Consider the following 22852-nt stretch of genomic DNA (forward strand, 5'->3'; position numbering starts at 1 on the left):
GAAAGAGACCGAGAATAGGAAAAACTGTATAGCTATAGTTCGCCTCATTCTCTCGCAGGCTCAATTCTATATGTTTGTCTCTTTTTCTCTCACTATATAGTATAGAAGCCGTTTCATAGCTTCGTTACATAGCTCCGTTTCTGTTTATTTACTTTTTAGATCACTCCTATTTTAAAGAAGTTTTCACTTCAAAAATTAAACACTGGTTCAGGCAACGAAACGACAGATGGCGGGGCAACGTAGCCTGTTGTGGGGAACTAGGTCAACGGAAAAGGTTGATCTGGAGATTTATGCGATAGTCGTCAATTTAAGTAACAAAAATATATAAATTTATTGACAAGATACAACTAAACTCTTGGACGCCATATATAGGACTAACTTACATTTCGACCGTTACGTTCAACTTGGGTTTGGTTAGTCTAGTACCCGCATAGGGAGGAAGGGAGCCAGTGTGCCGCATCGATAAACTAGGCCAGTGCTGTCAGATCGTGGGTAAATCTAGTCCAGTCAAAATAGCCCTGAAATCGGGTTTTTGAGCTATACGGCTGAAAAAATATGGAAATTATCAGAAAAATGCGTACAAAACTGTGGGCAAAGTAAAAAAGTTCTCAACCAGCGGGAAAGGGGTGAAAAAAATTAAAAACTACCCCAAAATACGATTTTTGGATTATATGTTGAAAATATCAAAAAAAATTTTAAATAAAAGTTGTAGAGTTCAAAGTTAGTGTTCAAAGTACTCAAAAAATGAAAATTCAATAAAAAATATAAAAATTGGACTTTTTTAATTTTTTTTTTTTTAATTATCTTTAAAAAACTACAAAGAACAATCGTAGGGAAACAAAAAATTTTTTTTTCATCCCTTCTATTAAAAATCAAGGGGTGAAAACGGTTTTTGCTCGATATTTCGCTTAAAACGGGTTATTTAAAAAAAATTTCTTTTTCATATGAATTTTAAATTTATTTTTTAAATTTTGGTGCTGAATTTATATTTATAAATATTTACCTGTAGGAAATATCCCAATTTAAAGACAGGTAATTACTCCCTTAGTCCTACGACTTTGTAGAAAGAAACAGAAAATGAAGCTATCCTGCTCTTACTCATTGTGACGTAGGTCGCCATGGCACGCATGCGCAAACTCTTAACTTATATGCGTGCAAGAGAGATAGACAACCTATGCTAGCTTCGTCCAAATGTAAACAGTATAACACGATAGAACACTTTTTCTTAAATATATTCTCTTTTTCTTCTATATTCTCTATAGCTCGAGAGTCTCGCGCGCATCTGTGACAGCATGATAGATTTTTGAAAATATCTCAAAAAGTAAGCGAGATAAAGCGATTTTGTATTCATTATGTTTTGTAGACAATTTTATTTGCTACAAAAAAGGTCCAGTACTAAAATATTTTATCTCCCTTACTTTTCGAGATATATTTAAAAAATAAAAAAACTATTCCCACCTTTTCTTACATTTTTGAAAATATCTCAAAAAGTAAGCGAGATAAAGCGATTTTGTATTCATTATGTTTTGTAGACAATTTTATTTGCTACAAAAAAGGTTTAGTACTAAAATATTTTATCTTCCTCACTTTTCGAGATATATTAAAAAAATTAAAAAACTATTCCCACCTTTTCTTACATTTTTGAAAATATCTCAAAAAGTAAGCGAGATAAAGCGATTTTGTATTCATTATGTTTTGTAGACAATTTTATTTGCTACAAAAAAGGTTCAGTACTAAAATATTGTATCTTCCTTACTTTTCGAGATATATTTAAAAAAATATGATTACTCTCTTACCTGATACTTTTTATTAAGTTTCACCACTGACAAGGACAGCGCAAGGTCTTGCCCTCTCGGATTTTGTTCAAATCTTGCAGGATGTTTTTCTTGCAGGATGTCTTGCAGTTTTGTACGCATTTTTCTGATAATTTCCATATTTTTTCAGCCGTATAGCTCAAAAACCCGATTTCAGGGCTATTTTGACTGGACTAATCTTACCCTCTCCCTGTGCCACTGGGATTGCACACAATGAAAGTTTTCCATGTCCGTGTGTTTGGGATGTCGAAAGAAGTCGAGTGTAACCGAAGTTGGCGGTTGGCCAAACACATCCCAAACACACGGACATGGAAAACTTTCATTGTGTGCAATCCCAGTGGCACAGGGAGAGGGTAAGATTTACCCACGATCTGACAGCACTGGACTAACTTACATTTCGACCGTTACGTTCAACTTGGGTTTGGTTAGTCTAGTACCCGCATAGGGAGGAAGGGCGCCAGTGTGCCGCATCGATACACTAGGCGCGTATCGCCACACCTGTGAAGCGGACGCGTATCTACAGTCACGCCTCTGCAGACCGCTTATACAACTATACCTTAAATGATAAGACAGACCAACAACAACACATAAAACAAAGAGAACAATAGTTAATAGCATTATACACACTACGCGACACACAACGCATTGCATTCACTACGTGTTCCCAAAACTTATTTCAACTACTTGTTATACTTATTTGATACAGTTTTATTAATAAAGTTTTCTATATACGTTAACCATTTTGTATATCTTTTATCTCGTGGTATTAGTAAGCAGTGATAGTACAAATTGGTGACCCCGACGTGATATACAAGTGGTTAACCTATACGCTGAATCTTTGTGCGACGAAACTCAACTCTGGCTGCCATTCAACCAATGTACAGGACACCTGAAAAAGCAACATCCAACATGATTCGCCAGGACGACAATAAAAGCTCTGTGGACGACACAACAGTTGATCGACAAAATCAATTCACGCTTGATCTTCCAACAGGTGAATTATTATGTTCTGGAACTATTCCATCCACTAAACAGACTCACCGGATAATGCGCACGAGGTCATCTACACGGTAAATCTGCAACTACCTCAGTTCAATCACAAGTCACCTGATCTATGGTTCGCAATAGCCGAGGCGGATTTCAGTGCGAATCGTATAACAAGTGATGCACAAAAATACGTCCAACTCCTCAAAGCTTTACCCTATCAAATTGCAGAACAGTTACAGGACATTGTTAACAATCCACCCGCACAAGATAAGTACAAAACTTTAAAAAACACAATTCTTGAACGTTTTTCTCTATCACAAAAAAAAACAGTTGCAGAAACTTTTAAATGAAAGGGTTGTTGGTGATAAACGACCCTCACAACTGTTACGCGAAATGAGAGCACTAGCTCAGGATTCTGTGCAGGAGGACGTGCTTCACCAACTCTGGACCGAACGTCTCCCACCTAGAATACGTCCGTTGTTAATAATATCAGAAAATCTAGGTCTCAACGAACTCGCTGTAATGGCTGATAGACTTGTGGATAACTTGGACATACTTCCGGTAATGGCTGTACATGGTGCAGATACAACCGGTCACGACAAGCACTCCGGCAGCACAACAACTCCACAAACAGAACGACAGTTATTAGAAATTAACACTGCTTTAAAAGACTGCCAAAATAGTTTAGCCAACCTACAAGTAAGTCAACAGCTCATTCAAAAACAACTGTATGAGATGCAATCTCAGCAGCAACAACAACAACAGAACATAAACCAACTACAAAACTCATTACGATACGAAAATCGTGCACGTTCTAGACGGAGATCACTAACACCTAACCGAAACGGCACTTGTTACTACCACACAAAATGGGGTAACGACGCTCACCGATGCACGCTTCCTTGCTACTTCAAGTCCTCAACTAATAACCAGGGAAACTAGACACGCTGTCAACGATTGGGGCAGTAGGTGACGGCCAAAACAACGGACTGCCCACAGAACTGCGTCTACACATCCATGACCACAGAACCAACCAAAAATTCCTCATAGATTCGGGATCGGTGGTATCAATCATTCCAACTTCTTCTTTAAAACACAAACTAAAAAAACATCCTCTCACACTCTACGCAGCAAATTCTTCAGTGATTCACACCTATGGCACAAAAACCCTGGACCTGGACCTCAACCTTCGTAGAAGCTTCGTCTGGTCTTTCATCGTCGCTGATATATAAACGGCTATAATTGGTGCGGATTTTCTCCACACTTGTATACGGATAGGCAACGTAGCCTGTATACGGATAGACAACGGAGCTTGTACACGGAAAGGCAACGGAGCAACGGGCCGCTATGCAACGGCCACGATATTTAGTAAGAAGAGAAATAGAGACAAACATATTGGATTCAGCCTGCGAGAGAATGAGACAGAATATAGCTATTCTATTCTTTTTTTTTCTATTTCTATTTTTCTATTTCTATGTTTCTATTTCTACTTAAAAATGTTTCTATTTTAATAAAAAACTAATATTAAATTCTTTATATGACAAATACTATAAATAATAATTATAAAATATACAGAATATAATAGTTGTATTGTCTGCAATATTTAAAAAAAAAATTGATTATCAGATACATGAGAGAAAAAGAATTAGACAACACTGTAGAATATTTTTCTTATAAATATCCAAAGACATGTTTTTTAATTATAATGTTTGCGTATTTAGGAAATTTATACTAATTTTTCAATAAAATAGAAAAGTCTCTAAATAGATGAAACGGGACACGCGTGTGACACAAACAAATAAACCTTATTTGTTATTATATTTCCAATAAAAATACAATAATATAACTTATTTTAAAGATGTAGAAAAAAAATTTTTTAAATTGAAAAAATTGTGAATTAAAACAACAACAAAAAAAAGTAGATTTTAAAATCGTTGTAACTCCAAACTAGAAGAAACGAAAAAAAAGAACACTATTGTTCCCTTCTTTAACAGCATCTACAGGTAATTAGTTGCAACACAAAAAGAAATACTTGTGTGTGATAACCCATAATAAAGATATCTCAAATTTAAAGGAAGGGTGAAAAGTGTGAAAGAAAATATTCATCTACCTGAGTTTCATAAAAATAATATAGTATATTTACTTATTTACTTAGTTTAGGACGGCGTATCTTTCTGTCGATAAACATTTTACCATTTTCGTATCTATTTATGGCTATCTCATTCAGCAATAAATCTAAATTCATTAAACTTAGAAATTAATAGTTTTTGTCATCTACCCCAAGATCATACCGGTGGATTTTGTTATATATGGTAATAATATTGTAATAAATAAATCCTACAATTATGTTACTGTTAAGGTATAGCTTATAAATAATAACGCAGAGTTAATATAGAAAAAGTAAGATTTATTATAAGAAACGGTGAAAGAAGAAAGTACTGATCAACTAGTCTAGAGCTAGACCGGATACAGTCAGAGAGAGCGCGTACCAGCGCCCTGTACAAAGGGACTGTACGGCCCGTAGGAAAAGTAGGGGTAAAGAGTAGGGGAGGCAGAGTGAGAAGCCATAACGTCTCTTATGTACGCTATTCTTAACACTCCCTTCCGGTATGTCTCGATATTCCACAACATTTAGTTAATAAACTCTTTAAATGATTTAAACCATACAATATATTCAACAACATCTTTAAGTGATTAAAATCGTAAATAGATTAAACAAAATCTATGAACGAATAACTTGTCATACTTGTTTATACTGAACTTATACAAAATAAACTTAATCTAACTTGATAAATCTTTGGCACGGAATGTCAGTTAACTCTCAGTTACACAGCTTAGCCCTGCGAAGAGGAAGATTTATTCCCTGAATGGGAAGAAGATAACAATTTAATTATTCATAATCAAATCTGTAAGATATTTATGTATTTCAAAGGTTAATGTCTTTGTGAAAATGTCAGCAATCTGTTTATTTGAAGGAACCCAGTTTAACTTAACCAAATTAAAATTAACGCATTCCTTAACATAGTGTTCTTTCCTTTCGATCATGTGCCTTAATTTATTATTACCATCAGATTTCGCACATGCTATTGCTGACTTACTATCACTGAACACACTTATTGGATACCATTTTTCTTTTATTATCAACTCAACTGACTGACTGATTGATAGCAAGGCTTGGCATGTTTCACTTAATGCGACATATTCAGCTTGACAAGTAGAGAGAGCAACCCTTGGCTGCTTATGTGTTCGCCAAGCAATAGTATCACCAAATAGCTGTATTACATACCCACACGTAGTCAGTGAGCCTTTGCAATCAGAGAACCTTGCATCAGCATAAGCTTGCAACTCTTGTGTTTTGCCTGTGAACGTCAAGGTCATACTTTTCGTACCCAACAAGTAACGCAATGCTCTCTGCAGCATATTCCATTCGTTCTTAATTGGATCTAATTGATGCCTACTCAACACATTAGTAATGTACGCCATGTCAGGCCTTGTACCGTTGACTATATGCAACAATGTTCCAACGACTTCTCTATAAGGAAAATCTTTTGTCAGTGGTACAGCAATAGTTTCTTCCCGATCTATTCTTTTTCGATTACGGACTTTATTCGAAACCATAGGTGTTCTTTTAGGATAGGGTTTTCCTTCTAAGAATTTTTCAAGCATTTTGTCAATAAGTTTTTCCTGATCTAGTCGCAAAATTTTATTTCTCCTATCTCTTCGAATTCTAATCCCTAAGTACTCTTTCGGTTCACCTAAGTCTTTCATTTCAAATTCAGCTTTGAGCTTTTCTTTAATTTTTAACATTTTACTCGGATGATTACCTATCTCTATTATGTCATCAACATAAACAAGCAAATGTACAAAATCATTACCATCTCTCCAGGTGAACAAGCATGGATCAACTAAGTTTTTCTCAAGCCTTATCTTGAGTGCAACTTCAGTGAATTTTTCATTCCATTTCTTCGGACTTACTTTCAAGCCATACAACGATCTTTCAAGCTTGCAAACTTGATCCTTTGGCTCTTGACCTTCAGGAAGAAGTCCTTCAGGAATTTCCATATAGATTAATTGATCCAACTCACCATACAAGAAAGCAGTATTAACGTCCAATTGACACATATCAAGGTCGTAAGCATTTGCTATCGCAAATAATGCTCTGACCAATGACAATCGACAAACAGGTGCATAGGTTTCTTTCAAATCGTACTCGTTTCGATCTTTAAAACCTCGTATAACGAGTCTCGCCTTGTAAAGCTTCTCACTTTTTTCATCAACTTTGGTTTTGAACACCCACCTTGAATCTATAATATTTGGCGGTGTTCTATTCTTATCAAATCCTGGTCTATTTACTATTGTCCAGACTTTACGCAAACCTATAGTTTTTAATTCAGCTGTAACTGCTTTTATCCAGTGTTCTTTCTCTGGACCATTAATAGCCTCTTTATAGGTCTTTGGATCTTTGTTGATTTCAGCCAATAAAGTGTGACATTTTTCATCAATTTCTAATCTTGTACTTTCATCAACTTTACATTCTAAAGAATTATCAAAAGCATAAACGAAATTCGCTGATACATCATCCATAGGAAGAGGATCAACAATCGTCTCAGCATGTTCAGGTGCATTATCAGCCTGCTTTTTAGGGCGACCTCCTTTTCTTCTAATTCGCGGAGGCGCTCCTCCGAATCTAAGATCTCGGTGTTGCTTTCTACGTTTTCTTTATCAAATTCGACTAACCAGATTTCTTTGTTTATAGCAACGTTTTCGTCCTGCCAATTTTAATACTCTTTGCATTATATCTATCTCCGTAAACAATTCTTTCATTAAACCTAGCATTCCTACTCTCATAAAATTTATCTGTTAAGAAAGCCTTTTGACAATATCTATTCTCATTATAGCCTATCCCGTTACTACTTTGATTATCAGACTTGAATTCAATTTCCCAGAAAGGTTTGTTTATATCCCTGTCATAAACGACTCACAAATCTTTGGGTTGTAAATATCAATTATTTTATCATTCAAATAAATTTCTAGACCCTTTTCTACTAGTTTTCTTAACAAAAGCAAATTTACTGATAGATCTTTAGCATATATGACATTATGCAATTCGCGCGTTTCTCCATTCTGCAAATTAAATTTTACTGTACCTATACCATTTGCTTGCAAGTCCGCCTGAGAATTTCTATTAGCACATTTAATCTATTTAACATCTGATTCATTTAATCTTTTGAAAATTAACTTACAATTCGACAAATGCTCTGTAGCACCCGAGTCCGCGATAAACCGTTCTAGTGTATTATATCTGTAATTAAAATTGAAGTTACCCAGATATTGCTGACATTTTTCTACAAGCAGAACATTACCTTTTTCATTTGACTCACACTCGAAACTCTCACCTGAAAAGGTGTTGGCACCTCGACTACCTCCTTGGCCATTTCTTCGGCCACCACGAATACTAAACATGCTTCTCTTTGCTCCAGACAACCTAGATCAAGCTTGCGCTCACCTTCAGATTTAGAACTACCTTTGTGCTTACGCTTTTAACTAAATTGACCTCTAAATCTGCCTGATTTGCCTCGGTAATAAGTGTTAGTATACCCGCGGCCCTTCTGGTTCAGTGACGAACCACCTTGCTGTCGATGAGCTGGTAAACTGGCTAACGAACAATGTTTAGCTATGTGGCCAGGTTTATCACATTCAGAGCAGTTGGTTTTCTTTACGTCTTTACATTTTGATGCCAAGTGTCCTGGTCTTTTGCAGTTCTTGCAGTAGCTCTTAAATTTTCTTTGTTGTGACTCAGTCCACAACACAGTGGTTGTTAAATGTTCTTTGGATGACAGCCTTTCTGTCTCATCCTTAGTGAGAAAGTCCTTCAATTGAGCATATGTTAAACCACTTCCCTGGTGGCTCTTTTTGAGGAAGTCTACACCTTGCACACTTGGTACTGACTTGTAAACCGTATTATAAAATGCATCTCTTTTCTCTTGTTCTGATATTTTTCCAGTTTCCGGAAGGTCGTCAAATGTTCGTACAATTTCTTCAAATCTATTGCACAAATCTTTAACTCTTTCTTTGCTTGGATTATATCGTATGTTATACAGCCTCTTACGAATAGAACAAGTCGATACGGTGTTTTCAAGAGCTTTTAAGTCTTTTAATTTAGCAAGGATCTCAAGTGGACTTTCAATGTTTCTCACTTGATCAAAATAAAATTTATCGACCCTGTTTCTTATTGTATCCTTTACTTTAAAAATATCTAACTGTTTTACATTATCATTTTTATCTAGGAAAGGCTTAATGCTGCTGTCGATAACATACAATATATCATTTGCTCTTAATTCCGATCTAAGATCATCAAGAAAGTCATCAAATTTGGTTTTCTAGCAGAGTTTATATACACAGGGTATGCTATGATCAGGATTGAACATTTGAAGACTAATCACCTGAGCTGAATTCCGACTATTATTGTCATGAAATCCAGTCTGAGCGGTGTCTTGATTACTAGAATTTATTGCTTCACCAGAGTGTGATTCATTACTCAAAAAATTACTCGATTCTAAACCTGAATTCAAACTGGACCTTTGCAAAGTTAAACTATTTATTGCTTCACTGTTAAGTACTTTCAAAATCTCATTTTTATTTGCTGTACCAAGGTTAACTTCGTTTATTTTCACTGGTTTTCCGCGAGTATGAACAATACTCACCGGAGTACCAGAAACCCTATCATGAACATTATCTTGAGTAGCTGTACTACTACTTCCACCAGAAAACTGTTGAGCTGTCGAGACTACATTGTATAACTCCGAAGCAGACTCTTCAACTATAACGACAGTGCGTTTATTTTGAGTTTGCTTTATTTCGGCTACTTGCTCCTGTAACCATTGATACTTTTGTTTAAACTCTTCAGCTCTTTTCTGACTTTCGGCTAACTGAGTTTTTAAGCCTTCAACTTGTCTATTGAGAGCATCGTATTCCTGCTTGTGTTTGTCAGTAAGCTCTTTGAATACCTTGTCTTGCCTCTCAATTTTCTCTCGAAGAGTTGCAATGGTTTCCCTTTGGATATTAATTAGGTTCCTCATAACATTGACCTCTATATTGTCAACCGCATCTGAGGTACTCTCGGGGTTTTGTGCAGGAGCAGCCGCGTTTACCAATGCCTTCGTTGTACTATCTCCTCTGTCCTTCTGTTGAGATACTAAATATTGCGCAAAAATTAGATATCTCAATAATACTTCCTATATCAAACATTCTGTTTGATTTACACTCTATTACGTTATACCATGGCTTTTAAATAACGATTTTACCTGATCCATGAGACTAAGTATATATCATGCCTTAAAACACATGAGGAAACTTTACACATAATTACTTTTCTCACCCATCAGTAAAATCCCATTCCACGAATGACAAGGTTTTAGTTTGAGTACAACACATTGATAACATAAGACTTACTTGATGCAACTGGACTATTTGTCTTTGAGATATCCATTATTATATTTGTTGTTTGCAAACCTCTTAATCCGTTATCAGACACCACAAATGTCGAGTCATTCTGCAACGACCTGCTTGAGTCATGCTGGCTTAGACCCACATCCACTCTAATTGTATTACCTTGTGCGTCTGACAATACTGACAGAATCAAACTTTGATCTTCAGTGTTCACCTGGTCAATATCTACTCACCAGCAGTTTTCGCTATAATCTTCAAGTAAGAAACCATGCATATCAGCAATGAACCATGCAAATTGACTTTGACTACCAACTTCTTGGAGCAAAGCTCTTGAAAAGTCAACTAATTGTCCCAATTTCGCTAAAAAAAATACGTATTTAATTAATTTGGTGCACCTTTTAGTTTTGTTTAAACCAAGTTTCAAACAAGTTTATGAATCGACTCCAAATTTTATTATTATTTTTTTGTATTCAAACAGCTATACATCTAAAATGTACCTGCTTTCAATATTTTAACTACAGTGATATACATCTACAATGTATCAATTTAGCTTCACATCTAAAATGCTTTCACTATTTTTTTCAAATTTAGCTACATATCTAAAATGTGCCTGCTTTTACTATATTTTTTTTTTTTTAAATTTAGCTACACATCTAAAATGTGCCTGCTTTTACTATATTTTTTTTTTTTTGGAGTGTTAAACCAATGAGAATAGCTTTGCGCGGCCTTTTCAAATTCACCCGCTCTTCTAGTCTTTGTATAACTGAATATACCATACGTAGCTCGGAGGGGAAGTGGCAACATCGCACCATACTATGCGACTATCTTTCTCCCTCTCTCTCTTTCTTCAACACATCCTATATGACCTTCAGAGCGGAAAAGAGAAGCACACTTTCTCGCTCCATCACCACAACCCAAGATGGAAAGAAGAGGAGAAGCAATTTTACCCTCTCTCTCTCTTTCCTTCTTCCATAGCGCGTTGCCATGCCCTTCACGGCAAGATCGCCTTGTGTTTACACGCAAGGGCGTTGTTTTTTTGAAGTGAAAATTTCTTTAGAATGGGAGTGATCTGAAAAGTAAATAAACGGAAACGAAGCTATAAAACGGCTGCTATACTAAATAATGAGAGAAAAAGAGACAAACATATAGGATTTAGCCTGCGAGAGAATGAGACTGAATACCTGAATATAGCTATACAGTTTTTCCTATTCTCGGTCTCTTTCTTTATGCTATGCTTCGTAGTTATCGCTCCTGTTTGTATATGTGTGTGTTTGTGTGCGACTGCATACTACAAAGCGTGGACACGTATTCATTCGATACTCGAAATGTTTGTAGGTAGGAGTGATAAAAGGGTAGAAGAATAAACAGGGATAAACACGTAGGTATGCGACAAAAGTATAAGATCCAAACGAAACGACGGTCGAAATAAAAAAAGAAGGTGCTTGGTCTGTTTTTATTTTACCAAACGTGTCATTTATTCTCTATTTAAAAATGTTTCTATTTTATTGAAAAATTAATATTAAATTGTTTATCTCGCAAATATTGTAATTAACAATTACGAAATATATAGAATATAATAATTGTATTGCCTGAAATATTTAAAAAAAAAAGGATTACCAGATAAATTAGAGAAAAAGAATTAGAGAATACTGTGGAATAAATGAGGAGCAGCTGACAAATACCATTCAAAAGCAAGTAAATTACTGTTATATTTTTATTTTGCCTCTTTATAAAATATATTTGATGCATAAAGACAAAATATGTCTAATAAATTTGATTTTTATATGTTTTTATGAAAAATATTCAAAGAGATGTACTGATCCATGCATATATGAAAATTATATTATAAATTATGATATTTGCGTATTTAAGAAACTTATACTAATTTTTAGAGAATATCTTTATTAGATCTTTTATTGCATTTTATCAGAACCTTCGTTCAGTCCAGCAGTATTTTCCATATGTTTTTCGTAACGTCTTTATTTCATCTATCCTAAAATGTTTGTTATATAGTGTAGATGAAAACGGGAAATAGAAAACCATACTAACAAAAAAAATTTTATACCTGAGTTTCAAAAAAAGGATTTTTTATATTTACCTAATTTCTGACGAATTATATTTCCTTTGATAAACATCCTACCATTTCGTGACTATTTATAACTATCGCATTCTGCATTCCGTTTTTATTGCTTGAATTGTTAAAAGTGCACTTTTTATCGGCTATTCCACCCAGAGACCATACCGGTGTGACCTTTATTATATATAGTAATAATATTATAATAAATAAATGCTACAATTATCTTACTCTTATAACTGTGCATTCGTCTCATTATCTCGAAACTTAGATTTTTGAAGGTTTCACTTCTAACAAGTGTGATCTGCACACATGTTTTTTTTTACTTTTCAGATCACTCCCATTCTAAAGAAGTTTTCACTTCAATAATATAATACCTAGTCTCTAAGTAAGTAATATTATAAATTAACAACAGTGCTTACTTTTTAAAAGTATTAATTGTTTTTATTTAACTTTACTGCACTATAGAAAAAATATTCCTCTTGTCAAAACTTGAAGCCTTAATCTTAGAAAAATATCATTTTTTTACTATACAAAAAATTCCCAATAATAAAAATCTATTAAAGTAAACCTATATGTAAAAAAGATTTGTACTTTTGAAAAATCTGTAAAGTTTCTATGTAACTTAAATGCATCAGAGAGAAGATATATGTTTTGAAAAAATTCAAAGTTAGAATCTTTAAAAACATTCTGTTTTACACTAAAAAAAATTTCTAGAAATTAAAAATCGATAAAATTGAACCTATTTGCTAAAAAAAAGTATGTACTTTTCGAAAATAAAAAAAATTGTTATGTAACTTAACTGCATCATATGAAATATTTGGTTTTAGAAAAAAAATAGTATATGCCCTAATCCCTAAGTAAGTATACCTATAAATTAACAAAAGTGCTTACTTTTCAAAAGTAGTAATTGTTTTTGTTTAACTTTACTGCACTATAGATGTACCATCCGAAATGATCGTATGGTAACTAGCGGTATTCGAAAATCGCTCGCGTCCGATTCTATCGATTAATATAATATTCTAGATCGATACTCGTTAGGACCTACCTCTCGCATCACCACTTCTCACATCCCTAGCGCATACGCCCTGCTGGGCCAGTACAAAGGAACATTCTTCATTCCTTGGTTAAGCTCCTGTGAATATACATCTAAGTCGTTACGAGAGGTGAGAGGGAACGTAAGCGGAGCGGACGAGAGGTGAGATCTTTTCAATATATTCATTTTCACGTTGACGGTATTTTCCCGCGTGGTAACGCCATGTGGTGGATTTTCATTGTTATAATCTAAACATCCAGGGTTCTTATAGCGCAAGGCTTTTCCCTGACGAGCCAATAAAGCATTGTATCTTTGTTCGGCTCAACCACGTGTTTGATTAATTTTATTCTAACCCTTCTCTCCTCATTCTTTGCAACTAATTGCCAGAGGACTCCTAATCGATAAATCTAGGACATAACAATAAAAAAAAATATTCGTTTTGACAAAATTTGAAGCTTAAATCTTAGTAAAAATCATTTTTACACTATACAAAAAATTTCAGATATTAAAAATCGATAAAATTAAACCTATATGTTAAAAAAAGTCTGTGCTTTTCGAAAATATACAAAATTTATATGTAACTTAACTGCATCATATGAAAATTTTAGTTTAAAAAAAAAAAATACCATGATCTAATCTCTAAGTAGATGATCCTATAAATAACCAAAAGTGCTTACTTTTCAAAAGTAGTAATTGTTTTTGTTTAACTTTACTGCACTATAGAAAAAATATTTGTTTTGACAAGATTTGAAGCCATGATCCTCGAAAAATTTTGTTTTTACACTATACATCAGATTCCAGATATTACAAAACGATAAAATTAAACCTATAGGTTAAAAAAGTTTGTACTTTTAGACATTATCAAAAGATTCTTTGTAACTTAACTGCATTATATGAAAATTTTAGTTAAAAAAAAAATAATATTCTAAATGAACGCGTCGGTTTCAGAGGTGTAGGTTCAGAATTGTATAAAACGCTAGGTCATTTTACGGCCGCCATCGAGGTTGACGGAGAAGCATATGAAACTAGAATACATTTGGTATCTAATTCGTGTGTGCGACATGATCTTATCTTAGGGGCAAATTTCCTAAAAAGCGTGAGATTGGTGGTGGAGTCGGGAAACATAGAGATCGGGCGTTCGAGCAAGGCGCAACCAACGGAAGGTGATCTACCGAACGTATTTAACATAAATGTTTGCGACTCAGAGGGCCGCGTAGATCTATCTCATTTAGCAGCCTCTAAAATTAAAGAGAGCGTGGTTTCGTCAGTAGCAGTACGCACGACGAGAAGAACTGCCATGACTGATATGTCTAAGGACGAGGTTCGTAGGGAGGTCACCGCAATTTTAAAAGATGCAGACCTTATTACAATGTTAGCGGAGAAAGTAAGACAACGGATAGAAAAAAAATTAGATGTCGATCTCCCAGCAAGAAAAGAGGAAGTAGATGATTTAGTCATAGAATGTTTACAAGAAAAGCAAGACAGCAAAAAGAAAAGGAACAAGGCCGCCAGTGAAGGATCAGATGACAGAGAGAATGAAGGGAAGAAGATTCAGAGGAAGAAGAAAGGGAAGAGGAAAAGAAGCCCGCAAGGAGAAGTCCAACTAAGAAAACATCCAGTAAGCGTAAGGAGGATTCTTCTGCTAGTAAGGAAAGTGTTAGTGATAGTGACATTGACAAAGATTGGGGTAAAAACAAAAAAGCTCCTGGAAGCGGTGATAAGAAAGGTGGCGGTAAGGACAAGGGTGGGGGATATACTAGTGCTATTACTTTGTCCCCTGAAGTAGTAGTAAAAGATAAAATAGGCAAAACATTGCGAAATGGCCTTTACGTAGTTACAAGTGGGTGAAAGCGGTAAGGAATAAAATGTTAGTAGTCTTAGTGGTAATTTTCGTTCTTCTTGAGTTAATATTTGATTGACCATTTTTGTTTGCGTAGTAATATAAGTTTTTGCACGATTTAATTATAAGGTTAATTATTCGATTTATTATTATTAATAATAGCATTGGGTAGTTATGTAAGACTTCGTACGGTCTTATTGTAAGATGCGAGCGATTGAATGATTCAGAAATGTATATGTGGGTGAGAATTGAAGAGCGCGAAGCGAGGATAGGATTTGACTGAGGACTTTAATCTACTATTTCTAATAAAGCGTGGCATAGTTGTATGTAATCTTGTGTACGAGGATGTATGTGTAGCGTGAACCGTTGTGTTGGTAATAAGGAACAAATATCTGAGGCCAGATATCCTTTTTCAGGGGGGGGAGGTGAGTGTAGGGGAGTTTTAAGTATCGAAGAATAAACGTAGATAAGAAGGTAGGCGTCAAAAGGCTAAAGGAAAAAGGACCCGATGGTCGAAATAAAGAAAGACGATGCGTGGTCTATTCTTTGTAAGTTGAGTAAGTTGTGTGTGTAAGTCTGTTTGTGAGTCTAGAAGGTTCTCGAGCGATATCGGTGATTTGTTTATTAGACCGAGCTGGACGTTGGGAAAATTCGAGAACGGTTCGGAAGATGGTTTATCCCTCAGAGAGTGGGGGAAGAAACCCATAAGGAGAGGACAGTCACGCGTGTGCGAGTGTGTAGGAGCGTGGAGAGAACTGAGCGACGAGAGCGAGTGACAAAAGCGATACGATATGAGTGATTAGAGAATGATTAGTGAGTGAAAAGCGAATGAGTAGCGAGTTGCGGTAATATTGCGGATATTTGCGTGTTTCATGCGTTTTGTGAAGTCAGAGTGAGTGTGGGAGATTGTGAATTGCAATTGTATACTGATTACACTTGTCGAAATAAAGAATATTTTCTATATCTTAAATGGTACCGGCAACACGGGGAGATTACATATCCTTAGCCGGATACAAAACAATTGATTTCCCTACAGTAATCCTATAATTTAACAGATGTGTTCACTTTTCGAAAAAAAGAACAGTTTCTTTATAACCTTACTGCATCATAGAAAAGATTTTTTTTGACAAGATTTGAAGCCATGATCCTCAAAAAATTTTGTTTTTACACTATACATCAGATTCCAGATATTACAAAACGATAAAATTAAATCTATAGGTTAAAAAAGTTTGTACTTTTAGACATTATCAAAAGATTCTTTGTAACTTAACTGCATCATATGAAAATTTTTGTTTAAAAAAAATAGTATTGTGATTCAAAGTGTAAAAAGGTAATCCTATAATTTAACAAAAGTGTTCATTTTTCGATAATATGAATAGTTTATGTATAAAATTACTGTACCATGGAAAAATTTTCGTTTTGACAGACCTTGAGCCGGAATTCTGGGAATACTTTTACCTTTTAACTATATAATAAAATTACAGAGAGATATTAAAAATCAATAAAAATAAACCTATATGTTAAAAATAGTGAGTACTTTTAAAAAATATAAAAAATTACTGTTATGGCCTAAATTCCTCAATTAAGAGTCCTCTGGCGATTTTGTATATGCTATGAAGTGGAGAATAAAGGGTTAGGTTTAGGTGTAAAATAAAATACGTGATTGAGTCAAACAAAGATGCAATGCTTTATTGACTCGTCAGGGAAAAGCCTTGCGGCATAAAAACCCTGAATGATATTTTATTACAAAAATGAGAATCCACCACGTGGCGTACCACGCGGGAAATTACCGTCAACGTGAAATGAATATAAAGGAAAGATCTCAACTCTGGCATTCCTCGCGTTTAGCGATCACAACCTTAAGGGTTGTGAGGTTGAATAGTCTTACGTTCTCCGGTCTCGTTAAAGATTAAGATGTTCTCTTTGTTGTTCTTTGGGAAAGAATGCCCATTTGTACTGGCCCAGCAGGGCGTATGCACTAGGGGTGTGAGAAGTGGGGATGCGAGAGGTGGAAGTAACTATCGTAGCGCTTCGATAGTCGCTGGTAGTTGATCGATGCTCGCAATGAGTAGTTTGAATCGATAGAATCGGACGCGCGCGATTTAACTACAGCAAATTACCGTACGATCATTTCGGATCGTACATACTCCCTCCGTTGAGAGTGTAACGATCAATAACATTCATAATACATGTGTTGGTGTTGTGCGTTTGTTAGAATCAATTTTACAATACTTCCGACTTAGGTCACTTAATCAGTTAAATATACCGCTCGCTGTATAGGTTATTGAACATATTCCTTTCATCGCTTATAGCATAAGACGTTCAACATATTCGCTGAATCACTCAGCATATCTCCGCTGACTTGCTCAGCATATCCGGATAATCGCTGGCCAGGCGATCTTCTTGTACGTACAAGGGAATAGTTAGGTCTAAAAGACAACATAAAAAAAATTAACGATGGTTTAACAATGGACAAATAGTTGTCGCATTGCGCTTGACAACTTCGTGAACCGTCTTCACGGCAATCTCATGTATAGTTGATTTTTGTCATAGAGAATGACGGTGTTATTCCTTTGATTTTATGCTGTGGTGGGATCCATTTCTGTCGTTTCTTTGTAATGAGTTTTCATGAAGACAATCGATTGGCTGAAGTCTTAATATAATTTTCCTCCGACAATGTCGTAAACGTTCCTTTAATCTAAAAAAAACGTGCAGGCGTTAGTGTAGTTGAGTCATTTAGGTCTGACGAAATGGGACATAGCGGGTGTAAATTGGAAAATAGCTTCATTTTTGATCGCGAATGTGGTCTACTCTTCGTATGCGAAGAGAAGTTCACTCACGTTTCGCCTAAAATGATATTTGAAAGATTTAACTGCAGCTTCCCACAAACCTCTGAAATGAGGTAATAGGGGAGGATTGAAACGTCATGAGATTCTACGATCTACCGCGAAATCATGGACCTTCGCCTTATACTCGTCCGACTCGATCAAGGAATATAGTTTCTTTAACTGGTTATTAACCCCGAAGAAGTTGGTTCCGTTATCAGAATTAACGTGAGTTGGAACAGCTCTTTGACTTACAAACCACCGGAAAGCGGCCAAAAAGTATCCGTAGTCAAATCGCTGACTAATTCGATGTGTACAGCCTTTATAGTTATACAGATGAAGATGCACCCGTATATTTTAACGCGACCCTTATTAAGGTACTTCTTTTCCTTTCTGTAGATTGAACCGATGAAATCCTCTCCTACGTGGGAGAATGCGATGGCTTCCTGCACTCGCGAGCTCGGTAAATGGGTGCATTTTACATCGGATGCCGGATGTATGGAATCGAATGCAATGTACGCAATGACGTACGATTCTTCACACTTGATTCTTACCGTCGATGAGCCAAAATCGTTGTTTAAGGGCATAGAGGGTAGTCTGTATACCGGTGTGAAAGTTTCGTTCTTGGAATTTTCGGATAAGGAGATCGGTCATGTGGTGGTGTGAGAGTAATAATTTTGTATATTCCTCCTGGAATGTTTAAATTCGCGTTCGAAATCGACCTCTTACTCGGTATAAGCCTTCTTTGACAAGGATCTGGTTTACCGCTGCGAGTTTTGTGTTACTGACTCCCCCCGCTGGTGTGAATCCTTAAAATAAGAGTTTCCCCGGAGCAGATTTCTATGTATAGATCGCGGTTCGATATTTTGGCTCCGAGTGGATACTAAGCGCCTTCGTCTTTCGCGAATTGTTTTATGGTTTGTATGGCAGGAAACGGTACTGAGACTATTCTGAATGTCATCGTTTTGAGTTCGAATGTGCGAATCTGTTCGTTATGCCACCAAAATCTCCGTTGATGCTAGCGATTGTCCGGATGAATCCATATTTGTCGATACATATTCTCGATATCCGCCGTCAATACGTATCAATACGTTCGGAATCGTAACAAGTGTTCTACTAAAGTATCTTGTATTGTAGGTCCGATTAATAAGGTGTCGTTGAGAGAAAGTCTCTTACCATTTTTCGCGGAGGCGTCGAATACGACCCGTACCTTTGTTGTCGTGCTGGCTAATTTAATGACCGCGTGGTGGAGAGGATAGCAACCTCCTATAGGTTCGTCTTCGACGATCGACATGTATCCTAACTCGATATATTCCCGCATGATTCGTTCGTATTCCTTCCGGAGCTCGATATTCGCGTGCAACTTCTTTCAGAGATTATGAAATTGGCATAAGGCTATACCGCGTAGGTGCCTATAATTGTGTCCTTCTTCGCGGAAGGGTAAACGCATAATGTATCTTCCCGATTCATAGCGTTTCACATTTTAGATATAATGATTTTGCCTTCTATTTTGTTTACTAAATTCGATCGCGTTATCTTAGAAACGATGACTAGCGAAAAGTTCCGCCTATATTTATTGTCTAGTGATCGAATGGTTATCTCGATAACGCCTGTCAATCGAGTTCTGGTATAGTTGATAGCGTGCATGGAAATCGAATGTGGTTTAATCGGTAAGTGTGACTCTTTCGCGACATTCTCGGTAGTGAAATGTGTAGCGGCGATCTTGTCTAATAATGCCTGACATTGTCTGAAAGTCTCATCAACCTTTCTAACACGATACATGATGCTCATAAGGAATTGATTCGGTACACCTTGTAAATTGACATGAGAATTGGTGTTAGTCGAGTGGGGGTGGGTTCGTTGAGATGTCAACGCGGTTTCCGTCTTCGCGGGGGTGTCGCTCTCCTGTTTCGTGGTCTCATGCTCGTCATTGTCTATATGTAATGACGTATGATGGGCCTGGTGACATATCCGACAACGCAAGGCTCTACATGATTCCCGGTGCCTCCGTAAGCAATTCTTACATAATCCGTACTGTTGGATCGTTGCCAGTTTGTCTTGTTTCGTCATGTCGTAGTATCGGGGGCAACGGTATACAAAATGTTCATCTTGTTTGCAAAGAACACAATTAGTCGAGGTCCGAGTAAGAAACGTACGCGTTGTATAGGTATCCTGTCTTTTTCGCAGTCGTAAAGTCATCGTCTCGGGATATCCACGTTTTGCGCGGGGCTCGAGGGTTGCGGGCGTTAGTGAAGTTTACAACGGCGCACACGCCCGCGCATATCTAGTTAAAAAAAATCATGTGTGCAGATCACACGTGTTAGAAGTGAAACCTTCAAAAATCTAAGTTTCGAGAGAATGAGACGAATGCACAGTTATAAGAGTAAGATAATTGTAGCATTTATTTATTATAATTTTATTACATACATATGGAAAATACTGCTGGACTGAACGAAGGTTCAGGTAAAATGCAATGAGAGATCTAATAGAGATATTCTCTAGAAATGTTATTTCAACTCTATAGCCTGCCACACTTCGAGACCCTTTATTATTTATAACGTGTTTCGTCTTTATTCTTTAACCACAAACTTATCTTTCAAAATACTTTTCGTCTAAATAAAGATCTGAACAACGAAAAATCTAAAAAATGCATTCAATCGTATCGCTCTCTCAGCTTATCAAACTGTGTACATTACGAGTCTACAAATTTCAGCTCCGTGGTAAGCTCCACCGATTAAGGCAGGATTCTACTTTGTAATTTTTTTTTTTTCAAATTTTTTTTTTTTCGATTATTCGTAAGTAAATATATCTAAGAATACTCTCTGAAAATTTCAAAACGATTAGAGCATCCTAACTGTACTTTTTCGTCCCTCGAATCTACCCGTGCGCGGGTAAAAAAAGTATTTAAAAAAACTTTAAATGCGTTTTTCTCGGAATCACATTTTTGAACCGCGCGTTGTAAAAATCTCCAAAACTAGCTATTCCATTCGTCTAAAATTTTTACCACATAATCTATACACATATATCAACCTGTGGTAGCAGATTTATAAAAAAATTTTTATTTTAACTATTTTTTTTTGACAAAAATGAGAAAAAAAAAGAGATTTTTTCATAATTTTTTTTCAACTGACGCCATTTTGTTATTTTTGCTTGTAAATGAAAAAATCTCCTACCATCTTTTGCTGTAGTCTTTGTGAACATAGAACTATTCGAGGTTTTTATTTCAGATAATCCGATGTCAAGATTTTTACAACACCGCAAAGGCTAGACTATTTTTAGGCGTTCAGTTCAAGGGCCTTTCCAATGTATATAGAGCGTATAAAATAAATTAAAAAAATTTTTTAATGTACTTTAAGTGTATATTTATGAAGCACAACAAACCCTACATCAATATCTTTCTTAGTTTTCTAATAAAAAATTGACAAAAATACCTATTTTTTCGAGCGACTAAAGTAGAATCCTGCCTTAACGCTGGGCGTTCAACAGCTTAAAAATGTTTTTATTTGATTAAAAAATTACCGCAAATTTCTTTATAACATAAATATTAAAATTAATAATATAATTTTTTTGTATTCCTGGGTCAAAACAAATTTTTGTATATTTTTTATAAAAACATAAAAATCAAATTTAATATACACATCTTAATCTTAATGAATCGAATATATTTTATGAAGAAGGAAAATAAAAATGTGACTGTAATTTACTTGCTTTTGAATGGAGTTTGTTTGCTGTTTCTAATGTATTCTACAGTGTTGTCTAAATCTTTTTCTCTCATGTATCTTCTAATATTTTTTTTTTGTAATATATTGCAGACAATAAAATTATTATATTCTATATATTTCGTAATTGTTAATTACAATATTTGCGAAATAAATAATTTAATGTTAATTTTTCAATAAAAAAGAAACATTTTTAAATAGAGAATAAATGACACGTTTGGTAAAATAAAAACAGACCACGCACCTTCTTTCTTTATTTCGACCGTCGTTTCGTTTGGATCTTATACTTTTGTCGCATACCTACGTGCTTATCCCTGTTTATTCTTCTACCCTTTTATTACTCCTACCTACAAACATTTCGAGTATCGAATGAATACGTGTCCACGCTTTGTAGTATGCAGTCGCACACAAACATACACATATACAACCAGGAGCGATAACTACGAATCATAGCATAAAGAAAGAGACCGAGAATAGGAAAAACTGTATAGCTATATTCAGGTATTCAGTCTCATTCTCTCGCAGGCTAAATCCTATATGTTTGTCTCTTTTTCTCTCATTATTTAGTATAGCAGCCGTTTTATAGCTTCGTTTCCGTTTATTTACTTTTCAGATCACTCCCATTCTAAAGAAGTTTTCATTTCGAAAACTAAAAAATTGCTGGATAGTCGGATACTCGTTGGTATCTATCTGTTTGTTCCATTCTTGTAGCATGTCAGGGGGTAACGCGCGTTCAGCGAGGCGTACTCGCCAGGCCACTGAACTGTCATCAAATATCTCAAGCGTGGAGATGTGAGAACGCAGTTCGTTCAAAAACGCTGTTATGTCCTTCGCTGATCTGGTTTTTGGTCGAGGTATGTCGATTAACGCGTCGATTGCCCGAGCTAATAGTATACGTTGTACGTCAAATGCTTTCAGTAAGGCCCCTCACGCATCCTTATATTTTTCCCCGGTTAATTGATAGTGTTCGATCGTTCAAAGGGCCTCGCCGCGAAGGTAGTCGCGGAGGTATACGTGCTTTTCTAAGTCCGACACGTCACTGCGCGCGTCCATGAGGGTTAAGAAGCTAGATTTAAATGGGATCCATTTCGCTATATTCCTGTCGAAT

The 22852-nt window shown here is 35.7% G+C and overlaps 2 protein-coding genes and 1 long non-coding RNA gene across 3 annotated transcripts; 2 read left to right on the top strand and 1 right to left on the bottom strand.

The window, feature by feature from the left end:
* Positions 1-347: 347 nt before the first annotated feature.
* On the bottom strand, positions 348-1337 carry LOC149032402 (uncharacterized). Its single transcript, XR_016176806.1, has 2 exons — positions 1004-1337; positions 348-545 (listed from the first exon to the last, which is right to left on the bottom strand). It is a non-coding gene; the product is annotated as an uncharacterized LOC149032402 (long non-coding RNA).
* A 994-nt stretch (positions 1338-2331) lies between these two features.
* On the top strand, positions 2332-5752 carry LOC149032403 (uncharacterized). Its single transcript, XM_089173240.1, has 2 exons — positions 2332-3500; positions 3620-5752. The coding sequence occupies exons 1-2, from the start codon at positions 3195-3197 to the stop codon at positions 3638-3640; spliced, it is 327 nt and encodes a 108-aa protein (XP_089029366.1). The 5' UTR covers positions 2332-3194; the 3' UTR covers positions 3641-5752.
* Positions 5753-14657: 8905 nt separating this feature from the next.
* LOC149032404 (uncharacterized) lies at positions 14658-15208 on the top strand. The gene is given in 2 exon segments (XM_089173173.1): positions 14658-14898; positions 14901-15208. Coding segments are annotated over 2 exon segments (549 nt in total).
* The last annotated feature ends 7644 nt before the right edge of the window (positions 15209-22852 follow it).

Source organism: Polistes dominula, unplaced genomic scaffold (genome assembly GCF_049000335.1).
Source record: "Polistes dominula isolate Pdom_NZ unplaced genomic scaffold, Pdom_raw_medaka scaffold_35, whole genome shotgun sequence".
Taxonomy (NCBI): Eukaryota; Metazoa; Arthropoda; class Insecta; order Hymenoptera; family Vespidae; genus Polistes; species Polistes dominula.